Raw genomic sequence first — 19,133 nt, forward strand, 5'->3', positions numbered from 1 at the left:
AAATAAAATTCAGTGAGGTACCATTTTATCTCCATTTAATTTGCAAAACTTTTAAAAAGATTGATTATAGTCATCATGAACTAGAGTATGACTACACTTTCAAACATTTTAAATTGGTCAAGCCATCCTGGAGAATAGCTTGGCAGTAGTTAACAAAGTGAATACTGTTGCACACTCTTTGACTAAAATTCCACTTTAAGAAAGCACTTCAGGAATATTCTCACGGGAACAGGAAGACACACATACACACACGTTTACTGCAGCATTGTTGGTAACAGAGGAAAAAGTGGAAAACAGCCTAAGTTTTCACCAACAAGAAAATATTTAAATAAAGTGGAACAAGAAATATGTATCTATGACACGTTATTCCAAGAACTAGTCTTCTTCATTAAGATAAAAACCCTGGATGTATAGACAGATGCGGGGCGGGCGGGGGGGAGGAACACCACAAGAAAGAACAGGAAAAAGGCAAGCTGCAGGTCAATATGGTTCCTAGTGTCCCAGTTAGATTTAAGAAATCCAATCCAGGTAAGTGTGTGCACATCATGGTTGCAGGGCCTGTGAAGGTTCTAGATTTCACACCCAACTGCTCTATGGCTTAATAAGCGCCAGGCGCTTCGTCTATACAGGACACCGGGTAAGAGCTGTGTTAGAGGTGGCTATTTTCATTTATATTCCTGTAAATATATGATAATACATTCCTGGGTTAGTTGTGTAATTTGTAAGACGACTTCTGTGATTACGTAACACTGCCCGCCCAGGGCAGGGCCATTTATTACTAGTCGCTCCCTCCTTCCCGGGAGCGGAGCACGGGGTCTGCCACCTCACAGCAGCAGGGGAACACCTGTCACAAAAACCACCCCGCTGTTCTCCGACCCTTCTTGGCCACCAGGTGAGACCCCAAGGTCTCCACCCACCGCCTCCGAGGCCCAGACCTCCCTCTTTCCTCCAGTGCGCAAGCGCCAGGAGGCGGTGCCCAGCGCCCGCCAGCCCCGCCCCCAGGCCCTAAACGTCACTGGGCTGCGCCGCGCGGTGTCTTACGTACCTGAGACCCGCCTTCCGGAAGGAAGCCTCAGCGGCTGACTATGGCGGCCGCCGCGGAGCAGTGGGTCCTGGTGGAGATGGTCCAGGCGCTGTACGAGGTGAGCCTGGCGGCCCGGGCGGCCCGGGAGGGGCGGGACGGCGCCGGTGGGTGTGTGGTCCGAGTCCTGGGCGGGGTTGGTCGGGTCACGCCGGGCCTGGTCTTCCCTCGCTGGAGGGGCTCGCGGGGGAGGCACGGCCGGGGCGGGGACCGAGGGTCCGGTCCCCGCACGGGACAGGGACAGGTGGGAGGGGGCGCGGGAGCGAGGCCGCCCTCCAGCACCAGAGTTGGGACTGGCGGTAAGACAGGGTGGTGAAGGTGGAGTGGAAGGTCTCCGTCTGGGAGGGTCCCGGGGGGTTCAAGTCCGTGGGACTGTGGAGCGGTGATAGCGGAAAGAATTGCAGTAGATAGTTTGGTTTTGCCGGGGCGGGGCTTAGGAGTGCCGAATGAGTTAGGAATTGGGAATATGGAATAGGTTGTCATTCTTCCACATGCGTCTCATCTGTCTTGTAGAAATACAACAATTTTTAGAGATTTTTAAAGGCGGAATAGTTGAGTGTTTTGAAAGGCTCGCTGTTTCACGTGTGTTAGGTGATATGATGGCAAAACTTGAGCCTTAGAGAATGTTCATTCACTTGACATGTATTTACCGAGCTTCGGTGCCCTTCCAAATAGGACTTTCTGCATGTTGTGTGTCTGAGCTCTTCGTGTAGTAGCCGCTAACCACGTACGGCAACTAGGCATTTGGAATGTGTCTGGGCAAGTGAGGAACTATGTATTTCACTTAATTTAATTTAGATGTATATTTACATAGTTACATGGTGACTAGAGGCCAAGGTATTGGGACAGCACACATTTAGACCTTAGGGATCGTGCAGTGAACAAACATGCAAAAATTCCTGTGCTCCTAGAGCTCATATTTGTTTAAAGCGAATCTCAATTTTCTTTTGATAGTTTATTAAAAACCTAACATAGCTGCTTACTGCCGGGGGAGATCCACTGCAGAACTCACCAGGGCTTCCTGAAAAACAGTTGACAGAACAGGTGTGGTGTAAGTGATGGCTAGTACTAAGCTAATTAGAGTAACGAAGAGAAGAGCCACTGAAATTGAATTTTTGTTGTTATATGTTGTTACTTCCTTTTTGCAGACTGCATAACTGACCAAGAGTCAGGTGTCCCCTTGGGTGTAACATTTCCAGGAAAAGAAGCTGCGTTTGTGATTTTGATTAATTCACTGGACAGTTGGTATCTCAGTTTTTCTTAGGATGATTTCTTTGTGGAGTGGGATGCTTAGCGACTTAGGCAGATGTTTGCTACTTCAATATAATTATTAAGAAAAACCAAAAAAAGAAGTAATAATGTATGTAACCTTTGTATGTGGTCAGAAAGATATTTGTATGTTGACTTAGATGTTTACCTTTGAATTTGCAGTTTTCCTGTCTCCATGTTCTGGATTTTTTTTTAAACTGTAGTAAATCATCTTCACTTTCTTTCTGTCTGGTGTTTCAAAATAATTTGTATTTACGTTTCTAAATGCCTCTTAAGTGATTTTTCCAGTGACAGCCTATTGGAGTAGATCACTCTGTAACTGACCGGGGTTTAGTTGCTATCCGGAGTATTCCACATGCCCTCAGTGTGTCTTCTTGTGCAAAACATAAAATCAGCTGTACATCTTGGGAATGTGCAGGTGAGGGCCTGGCCTGGATAATTCCAGTAAGGCGTCCGTATACCTGTTACATGGGACACGCCACAGACTTCAGGGAACTGCTGTGGAAAAAAGACCCGACATTTCTTTAGTCATTTATACAGTTTTTTTTTTTCTTCAGCTGTGTTCCTAGAAGTTAAATCCTTCTAGGATTAATAGAGATAGAGAAAATGGAGTAAGATGTGCAGAACTCTTAAGAATTGTGGACACCAATTTCCACAGAACTCTCTTGACTGACCAGGGTAGACAAGGGTGGCAGCAGGCTAGGGTGGCTGTGACGTGTTCACTACTGCCCTTTCCCGCCGGTAGAATGGTGCAGTGTCTGAAGGGTCTGATTGTTGATATTATTTGACCTGTTGGGATTCTGTGTAAGATTTTAGTTTAAAAATTAAATTTCTTTCCTACAGAGGTTTTAAAGCTGCGCAATTAGATATTTATCATGTGAAGGAGAAATTGCCGACTGTTAGAAATGGGGATGGGGAGCCTGGGTGGCTCAGGTAGGCATCTGAATTCAGCTCAGGTCATGATCTCGCAGTCTGTGAGTTTGAGCTCCACCTCGGGCTCTGTGCTGACAGCTCAGAGCCTGCAGCCTGCTCCGGATTCTGTGTCTCCCTCTCTCTCAGTCCCTCCCCTGCTCACACTCTCTCTTGGTCTCAAAAAATGAAATAAAAGATTTTAAAAAAAGAAATGGGGAAAGGAATGAGTAGACATGAAGGGAACTTTGAAAATAAACTTTAAGAAGTAATAGGTTAAAGGTCATGGGAGGCAGGCACATTACATTTTATGTGCAGAGTTTGGAAGGGTTCATTTCTTTTTTGGTTTTTGACTCTTAGGCTCCTGCTTACCATCTTATTTTGGAGGGAATTCTAATTCTCTGGATAATCAGACTTCTGTTCTCTAAAACTTACAAGCTACAAGAACGTTCTGATCTTACAGTCAAGGTAAGAAATTAACTTTTATTATTCAGTGTGTGATTATAGGGGCTACATCTTTCTAAAAAGTATTTGTGGCAGCTGAACTTTATATAGTAAAGTATTTTCTGTCCTATAAAAAAATAAAAGGAAATGAAATGTCAGGGAAGCAAAATGTGAGGAAGCCGGGGATAAAGTCGACACCGAGAGGGATTCCATGTCACAGACCTGTGTACGGGGCTAGAGGCCAGCAGCCGTCTTAGGGACAGATGGCAGAAGGGAAGCTTCTCGATTTCCATTGTCCACATGCAGGGTTACATGAGCTGCTCAGGAAAACCACCCATTTCTGAAACCTGAATGGAAGTTTTCCCTGTGTTCTGCATAAAGGAAATTCGGGATTGAAAAGAATCCTCCCACCTCCCCACCCCAAACTCAGTTTTGATGCCTTCTGTGGTACAGGGCCCAGCTCAAGGCCAAGGTGGGCGAACCTTAGAAAGCAGAAGCATCTCGAGGCCACGTGGCACCGGCCACATGGAGTTCCGTCAGCCTGAGGGATGAGGGCGCTGTGAGCCAGAGCACGTCCTCGGCCCTCGGGTAGGGGCGCTCGGACTTGCCCCAGTGCCGGGGGAAGAGCGGCTGTGACCGTGCTGTGGTCTCTGTCGCTCGGGTTGTGTCCTGCCCCGCCCGTGTCGCGCCGGCTGAGTGCTTCGAGACACTAGTGACCGCGAGGGTTTCCACACAAAGCTCTACGGCAGCACGGAGACGGGGCCGCCCCAGGGGCGCGTGCCCGTGGAGTGGAACGAGGGCAGCAGCGTGGCCGTCGCTGCCCTGCTGCCCTCCCTGGCGCGTTACTGCCGATCATGGGGGTGGCGGGCCGGGGCCCCCAGGGGACATGCCGCGGAGGGGCCTGCGGGCAGAAACCATTGGGAAACCTGGCTAGAGCAGCGTTGGAGATCCCTCCGTGCGAGCTTTCCCGTGACCTCTCCTAGGCCAGTGGATGTTTGAACCGTATTTGGAGAGCTGCGCTAAGCGGGTCCTGACGACCGGGGGGTTAGCGGGCTTGAGCACTCTTGATAGCCTGTGGGAGGACGGGGCCATCAGGGCAGAGGTCCTTGGCGGTCCAGCGCCCCTCGGGAGCCGTCGGGTGGCCGTGCGGCGGGTTTCTAGCTCAGCTTTTCCAGGGGTGGGTCCTTCCTGCTGCCTCGAGTTCTCATTTATGAACATGGCAGTCCCTGCACATACACGTTAACAGAGTGACTCACCGTGGCTTTGGGACAGTCCTCTGGGAGCAGGACTCGGCCAGACCCAGGGCCCGCGGCCATCTTACCCTGGAAGCCGGAGAACGGCGCGGACTGTAGCAGTGGTGGTTTTCAGGCTTCCCTTCTGACGTCGCAGACACAGTGCCCAGGCTGGGCTCTGTGGACCTGCAGCGTCCCGCCCGCGGGGGGACCGTGAGCTGCGCCCAGGCCGACCCCGAGGCCGCCGTGGGCAGCGTGCCTGACCTGCTCCGGCCTCAGGCCGCCGCCCTGGGCCACGCGGTCGTCGGCAGAAGCAGGTGAGGAATGACTTACTGGTTGATCTGTAACAGACATACGGGGACGGAACGGTCGCTCTCCCGCGACGAGACCCTGCTGTGCTCTGACTCCTTTCCCCCCGCAGGAGAAGGAAGAACTGATCGAGGAGTGGCAGCCAGAGCCTCTCGTCCCTCCCGTGCCAGCGGGCCATCCCGCCCTCAACTACAACATCGTTTCCGGGTAAGTTGGTTGGTTCACTGCTCGAAGGACTTGCACTTGGTGTCCCGTCGGTATACTCGCCACGGCACACACGGGGTTATGCAGTATTGCTTTTTTAACAGAAACAAAACGTTCAGACATTTCTGGGATCAAAAACTCTCTGCTTTAGTTCCCAAGATGTATATGTAAGTCTCTTCTCAGGTGGATTGCCATTGTTTATAATCTCCAATTTGGGTGTGACGGTTTGTCCTTTCTTCTGTTAAAAAAAAAAAGATGCTTTTTTTGAAATAATACGTGCTCATGAAATACTTCACATAGAGAGACACACTCCTGCTCTCCTGCTTGGAGGTGTTTGAGTTTGGGTTACCTTCGTGAGCAGGTGTTAGACCCACGAGCACCGCTGTTGACTCCTTCCCCGTGGACAACGGCATTGGCGCTCCCAGTGCGAATTCTGACACTTGACCTTCCTGCGCTGCCCCCTCCCTGCTTCCTCCAAGGTCTCATCTAGCGTTGCCCCTGCTTCTCCTGGTGCTTCTCTTTGCTTTGCTATATATGCTTTCTTTCTGAGAAGTGTTTTAAGTTTACAGAAAATATCTGACACCTACGTACCCACCGCCCAGAGTGAATAGGCATTAACATTTTACTGTCTTCAAATCTACCTTAAAAAAGAAATAAAATGTTTCAGAGACTGCTGAAGAGCCCCCTTCCCATTTGCCCCTTTCTCTTGTCTCCCACACAGGATAACCATTATCTTGAAGTTGGTGGGTGTCTCTCCTTTGTTACATTTATACTTTTAACACGTATGCCTGACGCCAGGGAATTATTCAGTATTTTGTCTATAAAACTACATGTGTATACTTCCACTTCTGGTCTGATCTAAGGGAGTCTTGTGTTCTTCATGTCCATGGGGTTTTTGTTTTTTTGCGTGTCCTGAGCTCAGACTTGTCATTAATGCCGCGGTGAAGGCCTTCCCCCACCCAGAGGTCAGACTTGCCGGTTTCTGTATGGTGGTCAGCTGTCCTAGCATTCCTGAGTGGACTTGTCCATTTTTTACCTGCTGAGTAGAGATTTTCCCTTCTTTTGTGTGCTACATGTCCTTCTGACGGGTCTTATTTCTGTTCTTTCGGTATGATTTCTCTCCTTATGCCAGAACTTCATATAAATAGCACAGCTTAAGACGGGCCCTGGAGCATCTGATGGCTCAGTCAGTTGAGCATCTGACTTTTGATCTCAGCTCAGGTCATGATCTCGGGGTTAGTGGGATCGACCCCCGCATCAGGCTCTGCACCGATAGCAGGGGGGGCCTGCTTGTGATGCTCTCCCTTCCTCTCTCTTTCTGCTCCTCCCCTGTTTGTGTGGGCGCTCTCTCTCTCCCTTTCAAAATATACATTTTTTAAAAAGACTTAAAAAAGAATAGGCCTTGACTGCAGTTGAGTCCTGCTCCTCCTTGTTCCTCAGAATTGCTTGGACTCACAGCTCGTTCGTCAGTGTAACTGATCAGATTTGACCAAAAAGTGAGTTTGGGCTCATGGCTAATAGTGCACTGCTTTGGATTCATTGAGGTCTTGCTGATACTGAATCTTATCACCGCGGGCCTGGTGCACCACCTGTATACTTAGGTCTTATCATGTCCTACAGCAAAGTTACAGAACTTTCTTCATAAAGGCTGCTTATCTTTTCTTTTTTCTCTACTTTTTATTTTGAAATAATAGATTCCCCTGTGGTCATAAGAAATAATCTAGGGACATCCTGCGTGTACCCTTCCTCAGTTTCCCCCCGTGGTAACGCCTGCTTAGCAACCAGGCATCCATGTTGTGTGTCGTAACAGATTCGTCTCCAGGTGCCGGAGTGAGTTCATTTCTGTCACGAGGAGCAGCTTTTTCTCCCTGTCCCTGTGTTGCTGCACTGGCAGGACACCTCCCCAGCAGTGTTGGACAGGAGGGGTGTCCTGGTGGCTTCTCAGGGACAACCTGCACAGGCTATAGGCCTTCCTTTCTCTTCTCCGTTTGCTAAGGGAACTTTTTTGTTCGTTTCTTTAAATCAGAATATTAACCGTTATCCCAAGATTGCCTGGATCTGGTGAGATGATGGGTGACTTTGCTGCTCTAAGCAGTTACTGTGTCACATTAGACCGATGGGGTTAAGCCACGCGCATGTGGGGGTTTGTGGGGGTTTGTGGGGGAGAACCTGCCCTCCCCCGCGCCATCCTCTCGCCCAGCTCCCGCTGTCTGCAAGTAATCGCTTTGTTTCGTTAGCTATTTTTCTGGGATTTCCCTGTATTTTTCTAAGAACTTGCTTATGCTGTTGTTTCTGGATTACACGCTTTCCTTTCCAGTTTTCCTTTGGTCCAGGAACTGCACGAGGTGAAGGCTGGCTCTCAGATCACGCGCACCCGCCCTGCCCAGGCCGCAGCCGCCCCCCTGCCGCCTGGTGTGGCCGAGGAAAGTGGCCACAGCCTCAACCCCGGGCAGGGCGGCAGCCTGGCATGGCCCCGGTGTGGTGCAGCCCCATGGGCACCTGCCACGAGTGCCCACGGGCCGGCAGGTTTGTGGCTGCGCCTCATGCCCCTGGGTCACTTGGTGCTCGTGGGTTTGTGGCCACGTTAATATCGTTCGCTAGCAGAGCTCGGCCTCCTGTGTTTTCAGGACTGAGAGCACATTCTTGCTCGTATGCTCCTGTTCTCATCAGTTTGCCCACTCGCTCGGTCCCCACATCGGTGAGACTCATCCTGTCGCCTCCCTTCAGGTCTTCAGTGAGTTTCCGTCTTCAGGAAGCTGTGGTCACAGCCCTCTAGTACCGTCCGTTTCTTAACGCTGTCAAGTGTGTCGGCAGGAGGCCGTTGACAGGACTCTGTTGAGCGTGCGGGGGTAAACTGCACAGGGCCCTTCACGTGCCGTGAGTACCGGCACACCCGTGGGGCCGCCGCTCCCTCGTTCGTGCCCTTCCTCAGCCAGAGGTGCCAGGAGCCGGCCTCCCGCGTCACTGAGGCCGGCGTTGTGTCCTCCGTGGGGCCTTGCCTGCCGACCCAGGGGCTCACGCCCTCCGCTGCGGTCCGCGCCCCCGCGGGGCAGCTCCGTGGCCTGGCCTCCTCCTCCCGGTCCCTTCTCCCCCCCACCGAGATGCTTCCATTGAGCCGCCCCTCATCACTTGATGTTACACACGGGATGTTCCTAAAATGATGCAGCTTGTTGTTTTTATTATGCATGTATTGTTCATCTTAAAAATAGTTATTTTACCAGTAAAAATGGGTTTTATGTGGGAATAAAAGAAAATTGCAATTTGGAACCAGCAGGCTATGGCTAAAGCCCAGGCAAGTCCAGCAAACAAGGAAGAAGAATGTTATTTCCTGGAGAAGGAGGAGGAAGTGAGAAGGTTTGAATGAAAGTCCACTGGGGGAAAGCCGGAGTCCAGGGAGGGCCCGTTTTTCGTAGGAGACGCTGCCTACGTCTCTCCCTGTTCGGGCCTGTAATCAGTGGTTCATTCTGTCAGGGTCTGGAATCAACAGTCCTCCTGTGATTGACCTGGAGTAGTGCCGCTCCCCCCGGCCTCACCTTCTGGCACTCAGGTTTGCCTTTGGATCCCTGTCTTACCGCTTGTGAATGTATGTTTGTAATGTGCTGCAGGCTTCACGCTGATTTTTTATTCACACTTTTTGAACATGAGCTTGAGTGCCTGCTGTGTTCTCGGATTGTGCTGAGCACACAGGTAAATCAAAACCGTAGTTCTTTCGGGACAGACAGACCAGTGGCATGGATAGGATGTGCGCTGCTGCTAAGTGGTGATGGAGAGGCCCGGGGCAGGCGGACGGCCGGCGTGGGGGCGCCCGCTGTGCCTGTCCCATCCCTCTGGCTGCCGTGTGTCATTCCCTGTGTGTCAGCTGTTCCCTCACGACGGACACCTCAGCGAACCGGGTGACTATCTGCTGTGGGGGGTCTGGAACCAGGACCGGTCTCACTTCCCCGGGGGCTTCTCTGCGTGGGGACTCCCCCATCTCCACCCCCGAGCTAGTATGTGGGGTCCAGTATCCCCATAGCCCTGATCGGCAACACGGTTTCACTTAGTGTTTTCCTGATTATTTGAGCCATTGAGTATCATTTCCTCTACTTCCTCGCTGCTGGGGTCGTCCCCTCGGGTGAGCGCCTCTGTGTTTTGATTAGCACGAATCCCCTGTACCATGTAGACTTTAATCTGTGGTCACTTCATTGTTGTCTATTGTGTTGTCTTCAAGACACACGTTCTTTTTGTTTTTCCAGTTCCCCAATCCTGTAGCTGCTGAGAACCGTTATCAGCAGTGACGGGGGCTGGGGGCGGGTCCCCGCCTGTGTGTCCCGCGCTTGCTCACGGCTCTGCTCCCTGCCAGCACTTCCGTTGAGCTACGAACGCTGCTGGCAGGTAAACCAGCGGATGGTGGGAGAAAGGGCCGGACCCTCCAGGCCAGAGACCAGAGGCCACACTGTCTAAGGCTTTGAACATCCCTTTGTCAGACTTCTGCCTGCAGATAATCCCGGCTCGCATTTAGACATGTCATCTGATCAGGGGACAGATGAGTTTAGTCCGGTAGGAAAGTCCCGGCGTCGGAATTTGAGGCGTGGGGGACCCTAGCCTGCCAGGTGATCTCAGAGATGGCTGGGGAGCATCTTGCTGGGGTGAGAACGCGGGGTTCTCCTGGTGCCGGGGGTGTTTAGAGCACCCGTGACATCCTCAGCTTAGGGAGACTCGGGGGAGAGGTTTGGACGTGCTGACAGGTTTGTCGTGCGGACGTGGTGGGACAGAACTCTGCGTCTCGGCACACCCAGGGGCCTGTTCGCTAAGCATCCACTACAGGATTCTGACACGACAGAGCATCGCACTGTAATCGGCCCTGGTGTCCTTTCTCGGTGGCAGGTGAGACCTGCCACTGTCTCTTGGGTTCAGCGAAGTACAGGAAGTCTCTTCATCACCGTCTGTTGACTTTGTGGTGTCTTCATTGAACCAAAATTCTTAATTTTGACTCAGATTCATCCATTTTGGTCTCACTGTGTGTTTGGGGACTTATCCAGACATTGGACATTCTTCTGCATTTTCATGTTACCTCTTCCAAAATATCTTTTAGGTTTTTAGTATGTCTAGAATTAATCTTGGTACATGTTTATCCAACTTTATTTTTCTCCAGGAGGAAGAAACGTGTGTAACTTGGTAGTTTGTGTGCGGGTGTGTACGTGCACAGTTCTCTCGAGTTCTGAGTGTTTGCTCGCTCTGGGTGCCTGTTCTCGCACAGCAACCCAACCCGAGGTTTTCTGTTTGTTTTCTTTAATGTCTGTTTCTTTTGCAAGACAGTGAGTGAGCAGGGGAGAAGCAGAGAGAGAGGGAGAATCCCAGGCAGGCTCCTCACGGTCAGCACAGAGCCCACGAACCATGAGATCATGACCTGACCGAAATCAAGAGTCAGGACACTTTACCGACTGAGCCCCCCGGGCGCCCCCACCCAGGTATTAAGGGGGTTCTGGGATACTGCGTTCCTTCTGGGAAAGCATCGTCCTACTTCTGTATTCACTTGTAATTACCAACTCTCACTAATAATGAGGTTGGGGTTTTTGATTGGAAAGGGTTTTATATTCCCTCATTCTAGTACTCTGAGGCCTTGATTGTCGAGATGCCAGTCTAGACTGGCTTCATTTGCTTCTGGGAGAGTCCCCGCAGCGTCTTAGGGTCCCGCATTCCTGTTTTATGTGCCCATTGACATTGCTGCAAGCCCGCATGGAGCGCAGGCGTGAGCCTTCCATTTCTTACTGGTTTCCCCGCCTGCTCCCAGTGCTGGACAAACAGGATCCCTGCATCCCTACACCGTGGTGCCTCTCGGCAGCTTAGCAGCTATGGCTAGGGCCTTGGGCGTACTTCCTCTCGGTGGTTTGATTTCTCTCTGTGTTAGTTTTTATACAGTGGCCTTGACTTTTCGAGCAGCAAGCAGCCTTAGCACAGACTTGTCTATGCAGGTGTTTTGTGTTTCCGTGTCTGTGTGGGTGCTGGCACCGCCACACCGGGACCATCAGGAAACGTAAGGCCGAGGAGCAGGAGCCTGAATGCCATGCTGTGTTCCGAAGCAGTGGGCGGTCTGAAGGAGAAGCCCGTGAGGCCATCGGGAAGAAGGAAGGACCGAGAGAGCACCTGTCGGCCAGGCCCTTACCTAGCAATGACCCTGAGAGCTGGGCTCCATCCCTACTTTAAGATGAAGAAGCCGAGGCCCACAGCGGCCAGGGGGCGTCCCTGAGCTCCTGAAGCTGCCAGGCGCCAAAGGGCAGAGTGCGTCTGTCCGGCTGAGCCTCCCTGCCTCGTGGACGGGCTCACCCGCTTTCACAAATCTTCTTCAGGTGCTCGTTCTCCCTTCCCTGCCCTCCCAGCGTCTTCTGTCCTCGCAAAGGAACAGCTCTGATGGCACGTCCTGGGAGCCGTGTTTCCAGTCCTTTCTGACAGTAGTGCGTCTTCAGAGCGGCGTGTGCACAGCGGTGCATGTGCACAACTGAGGCGTGCCGGGTGCCCGGACCGTCTCCGCCCTGCTCTGCTCCGCCTGGTCGTGCCTGTGTCGGCCTCACCAGCCTGTGACCCAAGGTTCGGCCCCGCCTTCTTGGGCCTGGCCTCAAGGACTGTTGTCGGCAGGGGACCCGGGGGTCACCTCAGGAGCCGTCTCCTGTCCTGGCCCAACTCAGACCCGCGCCCCCGCGCTGCTGGCCGCCCTGTCCCCCCCACCCGCCCCTTGCAGAGTGATCCAGCACTGACTGTAGAGCCCCCGCCTGCTTCTCTCTGTGCCTTTCTCTACGTCACGTGTCCTGCTGCTCAACTGTGGGGCCGCATCTCGTTCTGCCTCTTCGCGCTTCGTCTCGATGTTTTTGTGTTTTCTTCCTATTCGTCTTATGCCAGATTTTTTCCTGAGGTACTTCATTTAGTTCTTTCTTCATGAGTTTTAAAATCAAAGCAATGATTCGTCACTAATCTGTGTTGGAATTGTAGCTTACCTCTTTTTTATTTAAGTAGAATAAGGTTCCTAATATGAATAGAATTAATGGCTGATTTTGAATATACCTCTTTCTGATTGTAAGTTTTAAAAATAACAAAAAGAGCTGCAAGAATAGGACACAAACCGGGTAGAGTGACAACACTTCTGTGTCCGTGGGCCCCCAGGGTGGTGTGGTGTCGCCTATAACGTGGACAGTTCAGACAGACCACTCTCCTCTCTTCCCCAGCCCTCCGAGCCACAACATTGTGGTGAATGGGAAAAAATGTGTAAACTTCGCCTCGTTTAACTTTCTTGGATTACTGGACAACCCTCGGGTCAAGGTAAGTGGCCCCTGTGCTGAGGCAGCAGGACTCCCTGCGAAGCTGGGCCTGAAGTAGCCAGCCGCGGAGGGTCGGGAAGGGCGCTCTGCGGCTGTCACTCCGCTCGGCAGAGCTGGGGCCTGGCTTCGACAGTGCGATGCAGCTCTGTGGTGGTGACACGCGGGGAGGCACGGGCGACGGCCCTGGTGGTGTCAGAGGTGCGTCCGGGCACGGGCTCCGTCCTGTCGGGAGCACAGGCCAGGAAGCTGTTTGGAGGCCGGCGCGTGCCCAGAAGGGCCTGCAGGATGAAGGCCTTGCGTCAACGCAGGTTTGATAGTTATCACGCGCTTTTCCACGCTCTGAGTTCTGTCCCTGAATCTTTGTGTGTCTGCTCTTCCATCCTGTTGTTAGAGCTCCCACGGTTCCAAGGAAGGAAGGAAAGTGGCGGGGGTGGGGGTGGTTTGTCCTGTGGGTTGAGGACTGGGACATGCCAGTTTTGAACTCCAGAAGGTGTATTGCTAAAACCTGGTTTTTCTCACGTCCACGAAGGCGGCGGCTCTGGCGTCTCTGAGGAAGTACGGCGTGGGCACCTGCGGGCCTCGCGGCTTTTACGGCACGTTCGGTATGTCTCCGCCCTCCCTCCCAAGCCCCTGCATTTTTCCTTAACGCTTACTTATTTTCAAGAGAGCAGGGGAGCAGGGAGAGGCAGAGAGAGAGGGGGAGAGAGCCGATCTGAAGCAGGCTTTGTGCTGACAGCAGAGAGCCCAGCACGGGGCTCAGACTCACAAATCCTGAAACCACGACCTGAGCCGAAGTTGGATGCTTAACCAACTGAGTCACCCAGGTGCCCAAACTACTGCTTTTAAGAATTGACTCGATTTGGCATCAAAACTCCCCAGGAAAGATATCCTTGATTCCTTGTGACGTTGGGTGGGTGTGGTGCCCTGGTCCAGGACTGAGTGTCGCTCACGGAGAAAAGACACAGGTGCCACCGGGGCCCGTCACTGGAGGACGAGGTCCACGCTGCTGCGTCTGCTGCGTGTGCCCTGGGACCCAGCGTCTGCCTGCGTGACTGCGGTGGCTCTGCCCTCAGGGTCGTGCAGGGACCTGGTTCTTCCTCAGCCCCTTCCTCTAGTGCCAAGGGGCACCGAGCTCGCCCGTGTGGCTGCAGCCACGTGGCAGGTGTTGGGGAGGAGTGTGTGCAGCGGGCAGCGTCTCCCATCGCTGCCACGCTCGGTGGTGAGCACAGAACCTCAGTGTGGCCTCGCCGTGGAGGGGCTGGGACCACTCCAGCCAGCCTCCCCGTTGAATGATTGTTCAGGTGAATATGTTACTGAACCTTCTGGCTTAGCAGCATCAGCCTGTGGGGCAGGCAGCCGGAAGCCTCTTCTGTCTTCTGTTCGTATTTCCATCTCTAGGCCTTCGTGTGGGGTTTTCACTTCAACAGCTAGCGTGTTTTATTTAAGGGAACACCTGTCTATTCCGTAGCTAGCTTAGAAGTTAAATTATTTGTGTTGGAAACAGACAACAGAGTCGGTGTCCAAGCAGCGTAAGCTGGAAGGAATATGAAAAATCTGTATTCCAGCACAGCCATTTAGAAGCAGCACAGAAAGTTCAGAGAGGTCTTGTGACGTCCTCACCGTCACGCAGCTCATCAATTTCAGCCTTGTAACTAGAACCGAGTGTCCTGACTGTCGGTCCGTACGGGAAGATCAGAGCGGAGGCGCACACACCAGTCCCCCTCTGCCACGGTCCAGTGCAGACGTGGCTTGGTCGCTTGGTTTTCATTGGTAGGAAATTACTTCCTGGAGACACAGTCTTAGAAAACCATAAGAGACATTTATTTAATGGGGTTGTTTGCTGTACTCTGATCAACAGTATTTTCTATGATTTGTTTGCTGGGGTTAAAAAAATAGTTTTCTTACAAGCTTCTCTTTCTTGTGGATTTTATTTGCAAGTGTGGCTTTGGCGCCTGCTTGGTAGTTAATTTCTGAGGATAGATAGCAGATTTCATGCTAAATCAAGTCATGAAAAAACTGTTTCCACTTTTCAAAACCAGTTTTTGCAGAGCTGGTAGAATGGGCCAGCCAGCTTTCTCTCTGGATCACCTAGTAGGTTGTCACACGTGTCCAGACGTGAGGTCTTTAGTTGATGGTTTGTAAGTTAATGTTCTCGACTGAACAGCTCAGCCCTTGATACAAACTTCGGAAGGTTTTTCAGGAGTGAAAGTCTGGTCCCCGCCGTTATCCCACCCCCAAAAAAGAAGCTGCTGTCGGTAGTTAGCCGCTTGCTAGTTCTTCCAGAGACTGTTGAGCAAATGCAGACCGCTCCCGTACGTACATCCACCCCCAGAAAGGGCAGCGCTCCCCGCACGTGCTCTGTGCCCTGCTGTTGGAGTGATCCTGTTTGAACTTCAGGTTGGATTTGGGTTTTCAGGGGCTTGAGGGAGTCACCGGGGCAGAGTAATGACCACAGCTGTGCGTCCCCTGCTGCGTTGTGTGCTTCCTTGGCCGCCGGATCTGCCGGGTTGCAGCTAGTGGAAGATCAGAGGGATAGGGGTGCTGGTGCGGAGGCCGGAGGCGGGCTTGCTGGACGATGGCTCCGGGACAGGACGCCTCGTGTCGTCCACGCGCATCGTCCGTCTGGGATGCCATCCCTCCTTCACGGTGTCTGCGCTTGTCGCCTCTGTTCCTTTCTCGTGTGGGGACCGTCCACGTTTTCACGTTCTGGTTTTCCGACAGGATCGTTTTTATGTAATTGTCTTATTTTTATTTTATTTTAGAGAGAGGGCTGGTGGGGGTGGGGGAAGAGAGAGAGAGAGAGAGAGAGAGACAGATCGAGAATCCCAAGCAGCATATTCAGTGTCCCAAGCTCAGCACGGGGCCCGATGCAGGATTTGATCCCACGGCCCTGGGGTCATGACCTGAGCTGAAATCAAGAGCTGGACCCTGACCTGAATGGGCACCCAGACACCCCCGACAGGACATTCTTTATATTTTTACTTATTCCGGAAGGAGTTGCTTGAGTTATTGCAGTTATATTAAATTACCTTGAAATTTCAGTGATGGATAAGATCAGAGAAAGTACTTAAGGTCAGGGAAGGCTAAATTTTAAATCTCTAAAATAACCCCCTACAATTAAATTACTCTGAATAAACAGGGTACATTCGCTCTTTGCTCTGAGCAACAGAGCAGGCTGAGGACCCCTTTCCTCGCACGTGAAGTCGCTTGTGTGCCCCTGCGGCCAAAGGCCTCTCCCCTGGGCCCCCAGAAAGTAGTTTTAATCTCATCTTTTTTCTCCTGGAAATAAAACGTTCAGACATTATTTTCAAAGATGAAAATCCTTCCTCACTGAGCTCTTTTCCCAACTTTTCAAAAATGAATGTAAATCACTTGTAAATTGCACAGTTCTTTCTTATTATTTCATAGTAACGGATGGTTAATACAGAAAAAAGTCAAACGATGGTTGAGTTAAAACTCATCTAGTTTTTTAGCTGGATGTTGTCTCGCCTCTGGCAGGGGGCTCTCAGCACGTCCTGTCATCTCTGAGGCCAGTGGCGAGAGGCCGTCCACCGACTCCCTTCCTGCTGGGATGTGGCTGAGAACGGAGAAGCGGGTTTGTCGTGCTGCAGGGCGTGCGTCCCTTCCTCAGAGCTGGTGGCCCTGCACATGAGACTTCTCTGTGTTTTCTGGGGACGCACGGACCCCACTTGCCCAAGGTTTACCCCTGGCTTCCCGGAATCCACCTCGCATGCACACTGCTTGCTTGGCTCTTTGCCCTTCAACGAAATCCAGACACAATCCATGGAAGGGGGTCACAGAGAGGGACACTTGTGTTCTAGAGCCAGTAGTCAGCCAGCAGATTGTTCATTTATTTTTCAGAATGTCTTCTTTCTTTGTTTTAAAGCAGTCAGCTGAGCCCTGACTGCCTGTTTCATTAGGAAGAACATTTGGTATAGAATTCCTAGACCTGCCGCTTCTTGCTACCAGCAGGCCATGGGACTGTTCCTGCAGGGTAGGAGGGGACTGTCCTTGTGTGCACCGCTTAGGACACTTTGGTAAGAATCACAGAAGACACTGCATGTGAAAACATTGTGGAAAACATTGTAATGAGTGCATAGTGATATTATTTGTACTTTTAAGAAACGTCCAAGTCTTAAGGGAGGTGAAAAAACAGTATGAAGCACAAAAGTATAGAAGACTTAAGAAAAAAATGCAGCTGTTTTTAAACTGTTCTAAAGTTGACTGTTTTATAGTATTTCCTTTGGAAAACAACCGAGAAGGCTGTTACACCTCTTACAGAATAAAAGAGGAGAATCTGTAACGTGACAGTGCTTCAGCGTCTGGGGTTTGGACGACTGAAGTAGCATAGTGTAGCTGCTCTTCTCTTTTTAGAAGGAACCTTTTGTTTGTATTCTACAAATACTGGTTTAACTGTACAAACACTTAAAATGGTGTCTCGGTGTTTCCGCGCCAGGCATTATCCTGAGTGTGTATAGGCATTGCCTTGTGGTTCTGCTTACAGTCCTTGGAGGCGGTCCCACTGTGACCTGCTTGACAGAGGAAGGGCCGGAGAGGCACGGGGCGGCGTCAGGCCTGCCATCCGTCCACCCCTGGCGAGGAGGGAGACCGGATCCGGAGCCCCCCCGTGAGGACTGCTGTGGCCAGGCCCCGCCCCGGGTGCCCGACATCCTGTCCTGGCCCTGCGTCCCGTCTCTTGGGTTCTGGCTCGGGGGCAGGTGCAGGAAAGGGCAGCGAGCGTGGAGGAACCTGCAGGCTCCCCCGGCACCCGGCTCCGTGGTCTCACCACCTCGCTTGTTCCGTGCGGGGCGGCAGAGGGGGTAGTGCTGTCCTCGCACCGCGTGCAGACCTGTGACACGAGTCGGTGGGCTGGATCGTCCACTTGGAGGACAGACGTCAGGAGCAGGAGAACACGGCCTCCTTCCCTGTGTCCCACGGAGCTGCTGTCACACCGCAGAAGTGACGCAGCAGTCCGTACCCACCTGCCGCAAAGCCTGCCTTGCAAGGCTGCAGCAGCAAAATCCTAGTGCCTTTAGGTGCCAGGAGCAGAAGGCTGGTCGCTTTCAACTTTCGGGGAAGACCAGGGTCAGGACATCACTGACGTCCTGTGACGCTTCTTCACCACTTTACAGCTGTGGCGGAGAAGCGGTTATGCATCTACATGGCGATGGGACTCTTTCTGACGCACGGGTCTCGCCAGCTGGGTGACAGACTCTGAACCCTGCAGTTAGGCCGAGAGTGTTTCACTTTCTCGTCGCTGATCAGTGCAAAACAGGGAGTCCTTTAAAGTGGGGTCTACAGAATGATTTAAAATCCTTTCTGTAGTTAGCAAAAATGTTTGTGTCCAAGTTTTTTCTTCTTGAAATGGAGATGGGGGAGGAGAGCAGGTAACTGTGGCTGGGCTCGTCCATCTGCTCAGTCAGGGAGGTTTGGGGTGGAAGTCCGGTCTGGGGGCCTCCTGCGGGGGCCTGCCCTCTTCTGCTCGGAAGTGGGCATGGCAGGGCCTTGCCTGTGGGGAGGGAGCCACAGCTGTAGGGGTGAGGGAGGCGCCGGTCCTCCAGCGTCCTGCCGCACCTCTCTTGTCCGGTTCCGCCTGAGCTGTCTCCTAGTGGGCAGTGGGCGGGGTCAGGGCCACTTCCTAGGACTGCAGTGTTGGAGTCACAGGTCTGATGCCCACTGATACCTTTCCGGTCAATGGGAGATGACCTCAACTTGGTCACTGTAAACCACCACCCCCCTTCCGCCCACACACGGCACCTTCACGTCGTGGAAGGTCTGTCCTGTTGAATGGCGATGACCGTTTGGTGACGGAGACTGGACGGCACTCCTTGTGCTTTCTGTGGTAGACCGTGTCGGGGTACATTTCACCTGCAAATAGAAGAAGCGTGCTCAGTGTTTTGTTATCACTTGATTGGAATGGGAAAAATAGTTCATTTTCACAGTTCTGTAATGTCGTGTGAGAAGCATATGGGTAAAGGGGCTTCAGTTTGTTTTATTTTCTGGGTGTCGCCCCATTTCCAGATTCCTCACTCTGTGTCTCCTGCCATCAAGTTGGGCCTCAGTGGAGGGCACCTGTGACCCACCATCTCCTCACTCAGTTCCCAGCCCAGTGCCCTTGGTCCTCAGTCCGAGATCACCCTGCGTGTGTTGTACTGGGGAGCGCAGAGGGACTGGCGGCGCGGACCCTCCCTCTGACTCTGCGCTCCCCTGTGCCCGCCACGCCCTGCCTCCCCTGTGCCCACCGCGCTCTGCGCTCCCCGTGCCCGCCACGCCCTGCCCCCCTCCGTGCCCGCCGCGCCCTATGCTCCCCTGTGCCCGCCGCGCCCTGCCCCGCTCCGTGCCCACCACGCTCTGCACTCCTTGTGCCCACCGCGCCCTGTGCTCCCCTGTGCC

General features: G+C 52.5%; 1 protein-coding gene across 3 annotated transcripts in view; it reads left to right on the top strand.

Annotated features, from left to right (window-relative positions):
- Positions 1–1,059: 1,059 nt before the first annotated feature.
- Positions 1,060–19,133, top strand: part of SPTLC1 (serine palmitoyltransferase long chain base subunit 1) — a 46,092-nt gene continuing 28,018 nt past the window's right edge. For 2 of the 3 annotated variants that reach the window (XM_029919571.1, XM_029919573.1), the window contains exons 1-5: positions 1,060–1,142; positions 3,620–3,727; positions 5,357–5,451; positions 12,648–12,741; positions 13,270–13,342. In XM_029919571.1, the coding sequence (XP_029775431.1) occupies positions 1,086–1,142; positions 3,620–3,727; positions 5,357–5,451; positions 12,648–12,741; positions 13,270–13,342 (427 nt within the window). In that variant the 5' untranslated portion in view covers positions 1,060–1,085. Of the gene's footprint in view, positions 1,143–3,619; positions 3,728–5,071; positions 5,253–5,356; positions 5,452–12,647; positions 12,742–13,269; positions 13,343–19,133 lie in introns of those variants that run through there. The other variant, XM_029919572.1, reaches the window with a different exon arrangement.

The sequence above is a fragment of the Suricata suricatta genome, chromosome 13 (genome assembly GCF_006229205.1).
Source record: "Suricata suricatta isolate VVHF042 chromosome 13, meerkat_22Aug2017_6uvM2_HiC, whole genome shotgun sequence".
NCBI classification, from domain to species: Eukaryota; Metazoa; Chordata; class Mammalia; order Carnivora; family Herpestidae; genus Suricata; species Suricata suricatta.